The sequence below is a fragment of the Pocillopora verrucosa genome, chromosome 3, assembly GCF_036669915.1.
Source record: "Pocillopora verrucosa isolate sample1 chromosome 3, ASM3666991v2, whole genome shotgun sequence".
In the NCBI taxonomy this organism is placed as follows: domain Eukaryota; kingdom Metazoa; phylum Cnidaria; class Anthozoa; order Scleractinia; family Pocilloporidae; genus Pocillopora; species Pocillopora verrucosa.
The window spans coordinates 23,371,995-23,386,347 of NC_089314.1; the positions used below are offsets into that span (position 1 = coordinate 23,371,995).

Sequence of the window (14,353 nt, forward strand, 5' to 3'; positions counted from 1 at the left end):
AGAAAGTAGCATTGGCCAGGTTTGCAACTGGGACTTTTGATTTAGAATCCAAATACACCATCTATATTGGGCAGCTGTGCCTCCTTGATGGAAAGTGAGAAGAGCTTAAAAAAATGGCACATAAGTTGGGTTTTTCTGACTGATCTACTCATTTATTTAGAAAAATAAGGTTTTATTACTTTATCACCATTTACACATTGATCTACATGGGATAAATAATAGGAAATAAAACTAATAACTATAAGGAGTACTCTTGAAACTAGTTATGTACAGTTAACAAAATACATGTAATTTTATACACTAATTACAAAGGTTTGCTAGTGAAACAACAACTTATCTACCCAAAGAACAGATGTCATGTCACATTCTGAAACATGCCAAGAGTCAGAGTTTTTAAATAAAATTTGGTGTTGACAGTTGTGCAAGCTTAGTAATATATAAAAAAATTCAGAAATGACATACAAACTGAGAACATTACTTTACTTACAATTCTTGAGTAGCACATCTGTTATGGGTTGGAAAGCATAGTTATTTCAACTTTGAATTTTATTTACCTCCCAAAAGAGCCTGCTAATGGGACACATCATATTTTTTCTTACAGTTCTACCATGCCTATACATTAATCAAAATTAATTGGCTGTATTTGCTTCATCTTCTCTAGAAAATTTAGTTTAGGTTTTAGCTTAGTACTGTTTATTTATTTATTATTTTAGGTTTAAACTTAGTACTGTGCCTGGCTTTAAAACATTGCCTGATCATTTGCACTCTGTAATAACTAACTTAAAGGCATTTCATGACTTAATTAAATGTTTTAAGTTGGGATGCCACTGAATTATCTCCTATAATTTTGCCGAGAAATTTGATTTTCGAAAGATTCTTAGATTGCTCCTAATGACTAACCTTCAACACATGCTATGATTGAGGATGTCATCTAAATTTCATCTATTTATAAAAACACGATTTTAAGAAAAATGAATAAGTTGTTCTGTTACAAATTCATAGAAACAGGAAGGACATTAAACGACAGGAATGCAGGAAATGTTTCTCAATTTCTCATACGTCAACAATGTCAGGGGTTTTTCGATTCAGTTATGTGTAGTCTAACTTGTGAATTCCACATTCCCTTACTGATGAACTTGACTGCATGCCTTCACAACTTTGCTAATTAATAAACGACAGAATGTTCAAATCTGAAAAAAAAGAACAAACTTATCCTGACAATGATTGGAAACAAGCACCCTGGGGACTAATTCATGGGGAATGCCCTCTTCCTGTCCATGTACTACAATTTGAAACTCTCCTTCAAATAGAAACATTTCACATGCTAAACCTTGTAACAGCAAGCTCTCGCAAAGTGAAAGCACAATCGACATCAATCCCACTTGTTCTTTGAACGTGTGCCAAATGTCTCTCTATTGTGCTCTTGTCTTTTTTTAGTTTCCATCTAAGTCTGGCTGTTGTATCCAAAAGTGGAATGAGATAAGAACAGTAATGATCTTCATCAATTAATTCAAGAGCAGCTGTTGCATAACGATCAGCTTCTTCAAATTTACTTTGAGCCTCATGTACGACAACAATTGCTGCCAAAGTAGCAATGATCTCTCTCACTTGATCACACAACTTGACTTGAAGATGCAGACTGTTCAGCAAAAGCTTTAGACTACGCTTCAATTCACCACCTTTCAAGTGTTCTGTCGCCTCGCAGAGTTCTGGCAAATAGAAAAATTTCCTATAAGCTGGATGATGAAAGACCTCCTTATGAGTGTGTACCTTTTGAAGGAAAGACTCAAAAGCACAGCGTCTGGCCTCTATAACTTCAGGGTTCAAATTACTTTTCTGACCAAAAACTTTTCCAGGAAAGTTTACACCTTCAAGTAATTTGGAATGGTCTTTCTTGAGAGCTTTATAAAGAGCTGCAAAGTCTGAGTAACGTCGGTCTATTAAAGCTTTGTCTGTGTCAACACCTTCAGTTTTGAGGACCATGAGGGTGTAAAACTAAAAAAAAAATAAATAAATACAGTAAAAAATTAGAAGACTAATTTCTTGAACTTATGCATTTATCGCTTATAGAAAAAATACATATGTAACTGAATACACAAACACAAAAACAACAGCAATTTTACTTGTATGTAAGATGCAAAAATAGTTAGTGGATTGAATATACTGTACAGGACCTACAACAGCATCGAAAAGCATTCAAGAAGTGGCATACAGAGCAAAGCTGTAATAAACCTACAGAAATTCAAAATTAATAACTCTATTCAATTTACTGACCACATGCTGCTTCCGTTGATTTTCATTTATCCTGGTTGAAATGATGTCAAACTTGATATTTTGTGGATCTGTATTAACTGACATTCCGTAACCTCTACAAATACTATCATCAATATGATCATCCCCATCACAATCAGTACTCTTATCTTCTGGCACAAACACAATGCCTCTCCCTAATAAACAATCAAACACATCTGAAAAAATGATGACCAGTTGACAAACTGACAAACTTTGGTTCAAGGGGTAAATGGGAACTGATATTTAGCAAAGGGGGGGGGGGGGAAGGGGTGCAAAATGGAAGATTGGGAGTTGTAGCAGAGGCTCCCTACCATCCCCTCCCCCTCCCCTTCCCCCTCCCCCATCCCTACCCATTCATCTTTCTCACTCTTTCTCCACCTGCACCCTCTTTCCCCTGGAGAGCTTGTTCCCAAGCTCAAAAGTGAACTGCAAAAGATCAAATCCAATGGTGCAAGAGGCAGTGCGCAATAATGCACTTAATGTGGAACAAAGAAATTAGAGTGACAAGTTGAAAAAATATTGGGGAAGAATAAAAAAAATATATTGGTCACCAAGAACTAAACATAAATGCAAAAAAAAAGCCATAATTTAATAAACACTGATACAGAGGTATTTATGGAAGCAGCTGTCCTTGCAGGGATTAGTTTGTGGTGTGTTCATCATAAATGTGACATTGGTGGATCAAGTTTATAAGTACTTGTCAAACAGCACATGTTACAATAAAATTCCTTGACATGCAAGAAGAAAATTGCCCAATCGATAGCGAGAAAACACATGAGTTCTGTTAGATGTGTGGGGGGGAGCAAAACATTTACCAGAAAAAAATAATTTGAGTATAAATGAGAGGTTGGTGAGATAACGAGGCAAAAAGGTCATCTGAGACGTGTTCACTCCCTCACGGAGGTTCTCTATCAAACTTTCTGGCGTGCTTAACATAAACGAGTTGATCTCGTGCTAAGAACGCACCAACATATTCTTTGAATCATATCGAGAAAGATGGTATGTGTGTTTTATTTAAGGATCTTTAACGATTTGGGGATTAGTTCAATATAGACCACCCGATATGTTACCAAGGGGTAAAGGTATGTGACAACAGGAAAGACTTTACGCAGTTGAAAGTTTCTTCTTTCCGCTTTGACTGATGCTAGTGAAGACATTAACCGATGCAACTGTTGAAAATTATATTTTAACAACAAGATTTGATTCCAATTTAAAGTGTATCCGACGAAGAAAGTTGTAATTATCAGCGAAAAAACATGATCGTTGTACGTATACAATATAAACATCGGGCACAAATTAATAGTTTACCTCCCGTTTCGAGCACTGGGAAAATATTAGGACCGCCTGATATGACGAGTCGCCCGTTGAAAGACATTGTTCCTGTTGGGAAATCATCGTCCTCTAAATCAAAATCGTCCGCATCACTATTGAAAGTCTCGAAGAAACCAGAGGACTCCAGAGATGACTGCATGTTGGCTGTAGACAGACAGATCGACACAGACACGCCGCGCGTCAAAGTATTCCGTGGGATAAAAGCGGCATCCAAAGGCTGTTGGGAAGACTTATTTCGGATCGGCGTGGGCTCAGCCGGGGTTGTACGCTCGAGGAGCACTAGTGACGGGTTTCCGAGTCGGATAGTTATCGGAAATTGTCGGCTATTGGAATAAAGCGGACTATTCCAGTAACCACCGTTTGCGATTTACCAAAAGTCAAGCGACGTGATTGAACCAGATATGGACATTATAACATGCTTTACATGTGAAGAATACATTGTTGAGTTTAAATCAAGGAGATTTCGCTAAATTTTGTATGGCTGTTTCCTTCACCCACGTCGAACTTAAGTTTCTTGTTCAGAAGAGTTTTAGCTTAACACTGCAGCCGCTAAGACCTACGCTTGCAAAAGTAAAAAAAACTTATGAAGAGTATCGCCACTTCAATGCCCTTGTCATGATGCTATTGGTTAGAAAGATCCCCAAGATGAAACTTCTATTGTCTTGTCTTTTGTTGTTGTACCTCTAGCCGGTAGGATCTCAGGAGGCTTAGAAAATGCTACCGGCTAGAGGTACAGCTTGCATATTTAGTCGACTTTGCCCAATTGTTACCACGGTTTGCTTCACATTTTACTTTTTCTGCTCTCCCAATTAGTCTTAGGTCTTAGCGGCTATAGCGTTAAGCTTAAACTCTTCTAAACAAGAAACTAAAGATCGACGAGGGTGTAGGAAACAGCCATACAAGATTTAGCGAAATCTCCTTGATTTAAACTCAACAATGTATTCTTCACATGTAAAGCATGTTATAATATTCACGTCTGGTTCAATCACGTCGCTTTATTGTTGGTATTTACTAGAATAGTCCGCCATATTGCAATTGTCGACAATTTCCGATAAACATCCGATTCGGCAACTCGTCACACTGCTCCTCGAACATACCTCTAGCCGGTAGGATTTAGGCACGACCCTCAGCCGGACTTACCGTCCCCTGCAAACCAAGACAGGTGCTACCTGTCTAGTAGGCGTCCGCTTTCTTTCCTTCCTTACACTAATTGACCTAATGAGTATACTGTAGCAGATTTATGGTAGATCAAATAAGTCACTTTTATTGCAAACGATGTTTTCTGTATCCATGTGCTTTGTTCACAGGCGTATCAACCCTTTAAATCCCCTTAGTTACAGATTGGCGTCTCGCGCGGCTAAAACGGAACGCTGTGTCTGCTGAGAGTGTCCCAGCTCCTGGAAGTAAATTTCATGAAGTAAGGTGCTTCCCTCTAATTAACTTTATTTGCAAAGAGCTCACGTGTATTAAGAGGCCGGCCACCTGAGGTTAAAACATCTCCAGAATGCTCAGTAACTCCGAACACATCGTCATTCACCCGTAGAACTTGGAAAGACAGTTAAGATTTCTAAAAACATGACAAAAGAAGAAAAACTACAACAAATCAATGATTAAATTTTCCAAGGGAACGAACTTCCCCACCCCTCCCCCCTTTTTTACTTTCGGACCGACCATTTTAGACACCAGACGGACGCTCTCACCGCTCTGGCCTAGCCAGGGTGCCTCTCTGGGGTGTGGTGTGAGGAAGCAGCTGACATTTCTGACAAGGCGAAATTTATTTAACTGCCGAAGATTCTGAAGCACAACTTTCTCTTCATTACTATTATTATTTTTTTCTTTCTGCCTTACAGCAATGTAAGAGGTTGTCATCATAATCGAGAGCTTGTTCAAAGGTCACATTAAGAAGAATATATCATCTCTTGGGGCATTGTAACGGAAACGCTCCATTAGTAGATTATTTGCGTGAGTGGATAACTGAGGAAATTGAAATTCCCTGTAATGACTTATGATCCCCTCTTAGAAAATATTTCTTTCTGATTAGTACAATCAGTGTTTAATATAAATATATAGCGACTCCGGATATCGCATACATTACAGCCCGTAGCTCGTTTGTAGCTAATTTTAAGCAAAATTGGCAGACCTCCGTTCTGCGCCATGGAATTATTAAATGCATATCTCAGCAAGTTTGCCCACTGTTGTATCTGTTACACAATGAAAGCATATTGTTTTCCGCAACACTAACCCCTGACGTGGACATGGCATGTTCCAAAGTCTAGTAGGGGTGGCTTACTGACAGCACGTTCAGGTCACGTGTACTCCCTGCTGTTTTTGCTTTCCATATTTGGGAATTGGAAGTAACGTCACCAACGTTGACAGAATGTCAACAAAAACATTGAGTTTTCCCAAACGAAGATTTTTTCTTGACATCTGCAAGATTTGCTTTCCTACCAACGGCGTCATTTTTGTTGTAACATTCGAAGCTTCGACTAATTTCTTCGCAACAAATCTGTTTTGAATTATTTCGTCCGCGAAAGAGCGCTAATTTTTCCTGCAGAAGCTCAAATATTTGACTAGAAAACCGGCTCCTTCTTCGTTTACAAAATTTGCATTACACAGATCTCTCAAGAACCATAACGAATTTTGGCGGACTAGTCGTTTTTTCACTTCAACTGCATTAAAACGGTAAGTGAACTCCTTTCGTAACTAGGAAAAGAAAATATTGTAGGTTTCTAAGTTAAAGCGTTTCTTTTGAGAGCAATCGGAGTGTCAGCTGTGTTTTCCTTGTCCTAAATAATAGGAGTTGGCTTGGCGAAGTAAACTTGCATTTTCCGCCTTTTTCGCTTAGGAAAAGGTGACTTATCATTGCAAATTGGCCTTATTGCTGATCAAAGAAATTAACTCAGGATGTGGACCGCGATTTCAAGTTACATTTGGGGCGAAACAGACGAGCAACTTGTCCCGGGATCGGTCGACGACACCCAAAGCGTCGATGACGACTGGATTTTAGTGGACGTTCAAAAAGGCAAAAAATGTGGTGAGTGGAAACTTCTATGCCTAAATTATGTCTTTGAAATGTTATTCAAAGCGAAAATGGGCGAAAGATGCATCCATTTCTTCAGCATATCTTGTATTTCAAAGAATGCATTTTCACGCATTTCACTTTGCCGGTTATTGTTTTGAAGTCAAGATGTGTTCGTCACGACAATGCTAAATTGGGTTGCGCCACTATGGTGACATCATATTTCCTTCTCCGTTATCGCTAAATTGGCATTACCCCAGAATCATCTCTCACTTTTATTCTCCACAGACGAGAAAGAAAACGATGATCCTAAGTTAAAAGCCCAAATCCAACTGGAGGAAAGTTGGTACGTTACTCCACCGCCTTGCTTTGAGGCGAGCGGGCTTTCCCCCGAAGTTTTGGAAGCAAGCCCGATGGAGGATCTTCTTATCGAACATCCCAGTATGTCTGTGTATGGTCCAGGTATAAGACGGCATTCTCCTTCACTTTCCTCAACATCCCGGAATTCTAGCACAACTAGAAACGGAGAAGAGGTCGTGGAAAGGAGGGAACCGCGTCGTACTGTCCAATTCCAAGCGCAGCTCGAGTTAATTGAAAAGAGGCGACAAACCGAACCTCCGCTCCAAGGCAGCATTCGCGCCAACAGAAAGAACTTAAAAAAGCAAAATATGGTTCATTTTCAGAATAATTCTAGAAGCAAACGAAATAAAAAACGAAATAGGATGCTAGGAAAACACGTTGGACTACACGGCAAAAGGGGCTGTTGACCTTCGCTAGAATTTTAATATTCAAGAGCGACGCTTGTGGATTAGCGTGAGGGTCTAAAGTCCGTCGATTGTAAATATTTAAAACATTCCTATTTATATTCTTTCGGAGGGTATAGTTTGCTTCCCAGAGTAGGTTCATTATTTCCCTTGTGTATTGTATTCCTCGCTATGAGGAAAATATTAATATAATTTGATCCTGGAAACATAAACTGGGCTCAAATTTGTTAAATAGCTCGCGGAGATCGCACTTCCAGCTATGTAATTTATGTATCATTCTTAGGTAGTACGGATCGACGAGAGGATGGTTGGCATTATTTTATTTTTCTTATGACGAAAACGAAAAAAAAATCGATATAATTTTGAAAATTTGAAACAAGAAATACAATTTCACTAAATTTCATACATTATATGGTCTGATATTACTGTCTTGAGTACAACCTTGAGATTGAAATAAACCAAATTTGAACTAAAGTTCACGTTGCTGACTTACGTAAATGATTACGTAATGTGATTACTGAGCGAGTGTAGCAGGTTAGCTAATGAACTCTCATCTCGCATGCAATTCTGGTAGCTAGGTTAAGCGTAGTGTTGAGTGGAATGCTGAACTTAGCCCTTAATTAATGATTTGATAGGGGGTTTTCTAGATGGAAGACAAATTATGCAAAACAAACAAACCAATGCGGTGCTAATGTTACATTAATGCTAGAATAATGAAATTAAGCGTCATAGTGCTGTTGTTGAAAAATCATGCACACATTGGAATGAGTGTGCTTTGCATTTTCCTTCCTCTAGTTAACTGAAGGCCTTTTCCTGTCAATTAATCTACAACATCTTAATTTTCCAATGCCTTAAGAAGAACAAAAATAATTTTATCACCAACACAACTTTACCAGGGATAATTAAAAATTGTCTTGCAGATGCAGATTGAGTAAATTTCCATAATAAAAAAAATAAAAAATTTCCACAAACAGGTGTTATCACTCGAATTCACCGTACAGAGTTGTGGGATTTTCTTCTACACTGAAACTGGTAGATTGCAAACTTGGCTCCCACACAATATCTTCACTTAACCCTTAAATTCCCAGATCAAATTTGTCATTCTCCTCACTGTCAACCATACAATTCTTATACTGTTAGTTCAGAGAATTAAGAACTGGCTCAACTACTTATCCCCAAATTGATATTTTACTTTATTCTCATCACTTATCTAGTTGATACTGTACTGATATTGTGAGGAGAGATTCTGTTTTAGTCACTCATGGGATATAAAGGGTTAAACTAAAAACAAACTTGATGATGAACATTTGCAAGATTAAGTTCGTCTAAACTTAATAATGTGTAGTTGTATCAATCTTTACAGTTCAAAGTTGTCAAAAATATTTTGGGTAATTGGTTTGTAATACAAAGTTCACCACCTGATGCACTGCATCTCTGCTGAAATTTGAGCTACAAATATTTGCAACAGCTGGCACATTTTTTAGGGTAGATGGAAAAATGCATGTTTTCGGGTTTATTTTGACAACCCTGACAGCTAGATAGAATTAAATTGTACAGATGTTAATGTACTAAAATCTACAGAGAAGTATAAATAAGGAATAAAGTATGACAACCTGCAAATTCCACATGGAACTGCAACCACAAAGGTAAACAATGTAGCCCTGACAACAACTGATTAAATACAAAAGAAATCAAACCATTCCTTACTGATAACTAAATACTTGAAAATTTCTATTTACAGAAGGAATAAACTTTTGCAACTCACAAGCATTAAGTATTGTCTATTCTGATGATTTATTGTCTCTCCCCTGGGGTAAGAAAGTAAAGTTGTTTACTAATTTAAATTGGACCAGTTTGCCCATCATGTTTAGAAGGTATAGATAGTTAGTGACCAAAAACTCTCAATGAAAATTAGTAATGAAGCTCTAGAAAAGAATTAAAATTACCTAAAAGGCAGCCATTGGATATCTATGGTTTACATTTTTTTTTTTGCTCCAAAGGTGAGGCAATTTTTCACTTTTTACATTCAACATCTCAAGTTTCTTGGCATCAAAATATTCCACTGTGGTTTTTCAGTTTTGAACATTTAGCTCACATTATATCATTTTTCAGTTTCTATAAATGGAAAAAGTATTTATCTGGTTTTTGTGGCTCACTTGTCTAGTGCCTAGGCATTACTTCATTTAAGTTTAGACTATTACAGTTTTCTTTCTTTCATTCTTTTTTTTTCAAGCTTGAGCATTTTTTTTTGGTGTTAATACAAATTTTGACCTCTGCGTAAGGATTGTTACCACAATTACGACTTAAGGAGGACTGGTAATTCCAGAGGCACCTTACTGATGATGCCTTTTCAAAGTTCTGAGCCTTAAACATTATAGTTCCAGAAAGTGTAAGGCAAGAAAACATGACAGTAATTGAAAACAAAAAATTGTCTTAGTTTGATAAAACAGGTTTCTTAGAATCTGAGATGGCAAAAAACTATCGCAGACAACCATTTTAGTTTCTCTTTACACACTGAGGAGATAGTTATACCATTATAATCCTTGAATTAGTAACTCTTTATATCACATGTAAATAAATAAATAACACCCACCAAAAGTTACAATTTTGATTAATATATATTAATAATTTGTTATTGCTAAATTTATGAAAATGAGAAAATCAAAAAACAAATTGTTGACTAAATTTCTGTTATGGAGGAATTTTGAATTACAATTTAGGACTTTTGTTTCATGCTCATGTATTTTAAAATTTATATTTTTACCATATTTATCTTCAAGCTTTTCCAGTGATCCTCTATATGTCTAAGATTTCTAAAGACCAATACAAAACTTGGAAAAAATTGTCAAAACTCTTACTAAATATCTTTGTAAGGTCTGCACTGGTTGTTAATAAGTACCAGTAAAAATTCCTTGTACAAGACATTTAAAGAATATAGCAGACAATTGGAGATTTTAAAAGATCTTAGAAACATTGTCATAAGCTGCTAAAATATTTTAAGGAATATTATTTCAATTTATCATCATTTTCTCATTCTCTCAATTTTAGCCATGAAGGCATGAACCTTTTTAAAACTCACTGGATTTGTCCAATGGCCATCCTCCTTGAAGTATGAACCAATGATCATTGCATTTGCACCAAGATATTGTTCTATGTTATTATCATCCACCCCAGAACCAATCAAAACAGGAATGTTCACTGATTCTTTGGCATACTGCATTTCTTTTAAGCTTGTGGCTTCACCTGTTGCTTTTCCTGTCAGTATCACTCCATCTGAGAGGAAAAACTCTGCTGCTTGAGCCACTTCCAGAATATCCACATCAGATGTTATAAAGTGGGAACTGAAATGAATAAATTTCCACAAAATGTCATCTTAGCTTAATTAGAAATTTTGGTCATGAAACATGTTTTAGTAATTTACTCCTTTAACCCTTTAACTCCCAGATCAAATTTGTCATTCTCCTTACTATCAACCATACAATTCTTACAATGTTAATTCAGAGAATTTGGTATCAGATCAACTAATTATCCCCAGGTTGATATTTTTCTTTATTCTCATCACTTCTCTGGTTGATATTGTATTGATATTGTTAGGAGAAATTCTGCCTTGGTCACTCATGGGAGTTAAAGGGTTAATTCCTAGGAGTGACAAGCTTCTAATTTCTCCTTCAATCAAATACAAATAGAGGTCAGAAGAAGAAGCTCCTGATTGTTAATCAAATTCTCCCTTTTGCAACCACAAGGAATATAGAGAAAACAGTGTGGAGAATATGAATGATAACAATAAGTTGTAAAGGGTTAAATGAAACAAATAAAAAATTACTTGCTCTATTGAGGCTCCAAGCATGACATACTTAGCTGAGCGCAAGTAAGTCATAGTTTGTGGTTACTAAATAGCTAAAGCATTAAAATGATGTTTTGGTTAGTAATTTTATTACTATAATTTATAAGTACTGTATAAATGAAAGGAAAAAAAGAAAAAAGCTTGTTTCAGAATCCTTAGAATTCAGTGCTATCACAATAAATTAGTTAGACAAGTAATAAAAAGTACATTTATGAAATTACCTGTGCTTTTTCTTGATATCAGTGAAAACTAAAATCTTATCTGCCCCAATTTGTTTCCTGTACCTAAGTAGTTCACCAGCATCAGAGTTCATTGTGCCTTCATCTGCAATGTGTGAAAAAACAAATCCTTCTGTGCGAATAAATTGCAGGTCTGCTGCTTTTGCTACAGCCAGTGCCTCCTTGTTTGCCCCAGCCAATATCTGAATACCACACGGTAAATTATTCACCACTCTTCGGACTTCACTGCAAACCACACTCATGGCTGCAACAATTTCTGGTCCAACATGTCGATTTAGATATGGAATATCATGCATGTTCTCCATCAAAATAGCATCCTGAAGAAAAATAATTTAAAGATGAAGGTCAAAACAGCAATTCTTGACCCCTACATTATCATTCAGTTTTTGATGTTAACAATGCATGTACTCATCCTCAGTAATGGCTATAATACAGACAAATAAAAGTTAATTTGTTTGACTCAGGAATGAAGTGTCATCATTTATTGTATGTAGTAAAACTTTTAAATGAGGATCACAATGCTTCAATGCTATACTACTGGTCTTTGTCAGCAATAATGTGTGAATGTCTATGTACTGCTATTTTTCAGTATAGAATGATGATCAGCTATTAGAGGTGCATATGTTTGAAGTTCTTTTCAAGTTACTTCAAGTATCTTTTGTAGTCATTCATAATAGAGTTACTTGCCATTGTATGCTTTTGGTGGTGATTGCATATCCTTTTAACAATTATCTATCAGTTATCTACATGGTGGTATCCTTTATTTTCAGGGGTCAAAAATTAGTCCGCCAAACCCAGATTGGTCCCCTTTCGAGGGCTCAACCCAAGAGTTCCAACGAGTGTTCTGATTTCTTTTGTATTGAGGTTCTTCCTACGTGAAATGGAACTCACACTGATGAAAATAAAATGTTTCTCATGGATGATCATCAACCCCTTGACCCCTAAGAGTGACTAGCATCTAATTTCTCCTTACAATATTGGCCCCAAATCACAAATTAAGATCACGAGAATAAAGGAGATGATCACCAACTAAAGAAGCTCTTGATTATTAAACAAATTCTCCTTGTCAGCACCTTAGGAAATGTATAGAGAACAGTATGGAGAATGTGTATACTAATTTTTGGTTGTAAAGTGTTAATAAAGCCATCACTGGTGATATTCATGATCAATTTTTCCACAAACAACACATTGAGAAATTATTTCATATATGTCAAGTGTATGAAGCCTGATATCACCTAAAGACTAAACTGTTCATGTTTAACACCAAACACATAGAAAATTTAAATTGAAAGAATCAATGCTGCAGCTTCAGTTTTGCTTCTGAAGTTTTGTGTAAACTGATTTGAAATTTAATGTATAAGTGATCAGATACTCTTACCACTCCAGCATTTTTATAGTTTGTTGCATCAGTGCGTGCCATATTTACTATTTCAGTCATAGATAGGTGATTCCTGGGTGTTCCTTAGCAGAAGAAGAAGATTCAAATACGTCAGGCGTTATTAACAAAATCAGCTACATTGTACTTTTGAAAAATAGGAAAGATTAAAGACATGTTTTGATCTGAAACAGGTTGGGGTTTGAATAACCAGGGGGTATATCCTTGTCTGACTCCCTTGGGGGTAGCCCCCTACTTTTCGAGTAGACTCGCTATATCTTGTTAGTTAGTGCTATCCATATGCTTTATTGAACCCCAATAAGTCACAAAAGATTCTGGCGCTGAGGTAGATTGATCTTTACCCCGAAATAATTTTAAAAAAAAACTAACTGGTTTAGCCATGCAACTGAAACTGATTTTCCTTTGGCGAAATATCGACAAAATTAAAAGACTTCGGTAGTTAATTAATAATTGTTTAAGGCTTCCGGCTTACCGTTATATCAATATAGAGGTTAGATGCAGAAAAAATAGCAGCATATCTTTTTAGCGATTAATTTATAAAAAATTTAAATTCATATTTTCAACTCGATATAAACTTCTCATTTTATGCGCGACGTGATGGAGAATTAATTACTTAGAAAGAAAGCTGCAAAGCTAAGGAAGGCAGCTGTGTAGCTAGGCGAAAGTCAAGCGCAGGTTCTAATCGATAACAAACCTTATTTTCAGTTGATCAAAAAGTTACAGAGGAATGTTTGATTCAAGTTGATTACCTGGTAGTGCTTGCACGTGAATCATTCCGATGACTACTGCCGACTTGCGACCAAATACACGGGAGAATTTCGAGAGAGCGTTTGCAGCCATATTTTTCTATTTTCGACCAATTTGACTCAGCCTCGCTTTCCTTCTGAAGAACGGAAGTGTGAAGGGCAGTGAGGCTTCCGGTTGGGGGCAGGTGTAAAATGTTTAAGTAAAAAACAATCCAAGGTACAAAATTGATTTTTTTCTACCTCGTCTCCTTTATTGATAATCATAAAAATAGGCAACAGGAAAAAGATATGATAGTGTGAAAGTTAACGCTAAAACGCGGAAACGCGGAAACGCGAGGCAAATTAGCTGGTTTACACCGGTAGTTCATGATAAACTTGTTATTTCATATACGCTCCAAAATTCAACTTGTTATAATTTTTGTTTGCTATTGATCCTTAGCTCATAGTTTGGAAACCACTTGACAGATTAAAGCTTCATAAGGACCTGCAGGTGATATATTTACTATTGATATCGTTAATGCTAAAACGCGGGAAAACGAGGCAAATGAGCAGGATTACGGCGGTAGTTCACGATAAACATATTATTTCGTGTACGCTCACACCCAATACACTGATACTCTAACCTCAACCCGAACGACCCTGACCCTAAGCTGAATCCAATGCATCCCGCCAGAAAGACTTAATACTTCCGGTTCAATTTGCCACCCCAGCCCCAGCCAGG

The 14,353-nt window shown here is 36.7% G+C and overlaps 3 protein-coding genes across 3 annotated transcripts; 1 reads left to right on the plus strand and 2 right to left on the minus strand.

The window, feature by feature from the left end:
- Positions 1-125: 125 nt before the first annotated feature.
- LOC131779075 (sorting nexin-20-like) lies at positions 126-3,837 on the minus strand. Its single transcript, XM_059095611.2, has 3 exons — positions 3,601-3,837; positions 2,275-2,447; positions 126-1,995 (listed from the first exon to the last, which is right to left on the minus strand). Exons 1-3 carry the CDS (start codon positions 3,761-3,763, stop codon positions 1,318-1,320), a joined length of 1,014 nt encoding a protein of 337 aa, XP_058951594.1. The 5' UTR covers positions 3,764-3,837; the 3' UTR covers positions 126-1,317.
- Positions 3,838-6,014: 2,177 nt separating this feature from the next.
- On the plus strand, positions 6,015-9,174 carry LOC131779067 (tumor protein p53-inducible nuclear protein 2). The gene is made up of 3 exons (XM_059095600.2): positions 6,015-6,306; positions 6,470-6,658; positions 6,932-9,174. Exons 2-3 carry the CDS (start codon positions 6,529-6,531, stop codon positions 7,408-7,410), a joined length of 609 nt encoding a protein of 202 aa, XP_058951583.2. The 5' UTR covers positions 6,015-6,306; positions 6,470-6,528; the 3' UTR covers positions 7,411-9,174.
- A 401-nt stretch (positions 9,175-9,575) lies between these two features.
- Positions 9,576-13,758, minus strand: LOC131779073 (uncharacterized protein F13E9.13, mitochondrial-like). Its single transcript, XM_059095608.2, has 4 exons — positions 13,636-13,758; positions 12,869-12,951; positions 11,473-11,807; positions 9,576-10,748 (listed from the first exon to the last, which is right to left on the minus strand). The coding sequence occupies exons 1-4, from the start codon at positions 13,724-13,726 to the stop codon at positions 10,430-10,432; spliced, it is 828 nt and encodes a 275-aa protein (XP_058951591.2). The 5' UTR covers positions 13,727-13,758; the 3' UTR covers positions 9,576-10,429.
- Positions 13,759-14,353: the final 595 nt, after the last annotated feature.

What these genes read in the sequence shown, in the direction of transcription:
- LOC131779075 (XM_059095611.2), bottom strand. Translation starts at nt 3,763, where the DNA reads ATGCAGTCATCTCTGGAGTCCTCTGGTTTCTTCGAGACTTTCAATAGT. An exon ending in CCCAGTGCTCGAAACGGGAG is followed by an intron (nt 2,448 to 3,600) that starts GTAAACTATTAA and finishes ATTGTTTATTAG; the next exon opens with GGAGAGGCATTGTGTTTGTG. An exon ending in ATCAACGGAAGCAGCATGTG is followed by an intron (nt 1,996 to 2,274) that starts GTCAGTAAATTG and finishes TTTTTTTTTTAG; the next exon opens with TTTTACACCCTCATGGTCCT.
- LOC131779073 (XM_059095608.2), bottom strand. Translation starts at nt 13,726, where the DNA reads ATGGCTGCAAACGCTCTCTCGAAATTCTCCCGTGTATTTGGTCGCAAG. An exon ending in ACTATAAAAATGCTGGAGTG is followed by an intron (nt 11,808 to 12,868) that starts GTAAGAGTATCT and finishes ATTTTTCTTCAG; the next exon opens with GATGCTATTTTGATGGAGAA. An exon ending in GATATCAAGAAAAAGCACAG is followed by an intron (nt 10,749 to 11,472) that starts GTAATTTCATAA and finishes TATTCATTTCAG; the next exon opens with TTCCCACTTTATAACATCTG.
- LOC131779067 (XM_059095600.2), top strand. Translation starts at nt 6,529, where the DNA reads ATGTGGACCGCGATTTCAAGTTACATTTGGGGCGAAACAGACGAGCAA. An exon ending in TCAAAAAGGCAAAAAATGTG is followed by an intron (nt 6,659 to 6,931) that starts GTGAGTGGAAAC and finishes TATTCTCCACAG; the next exon opens with ACGAGAAAGAAAACGATGAT.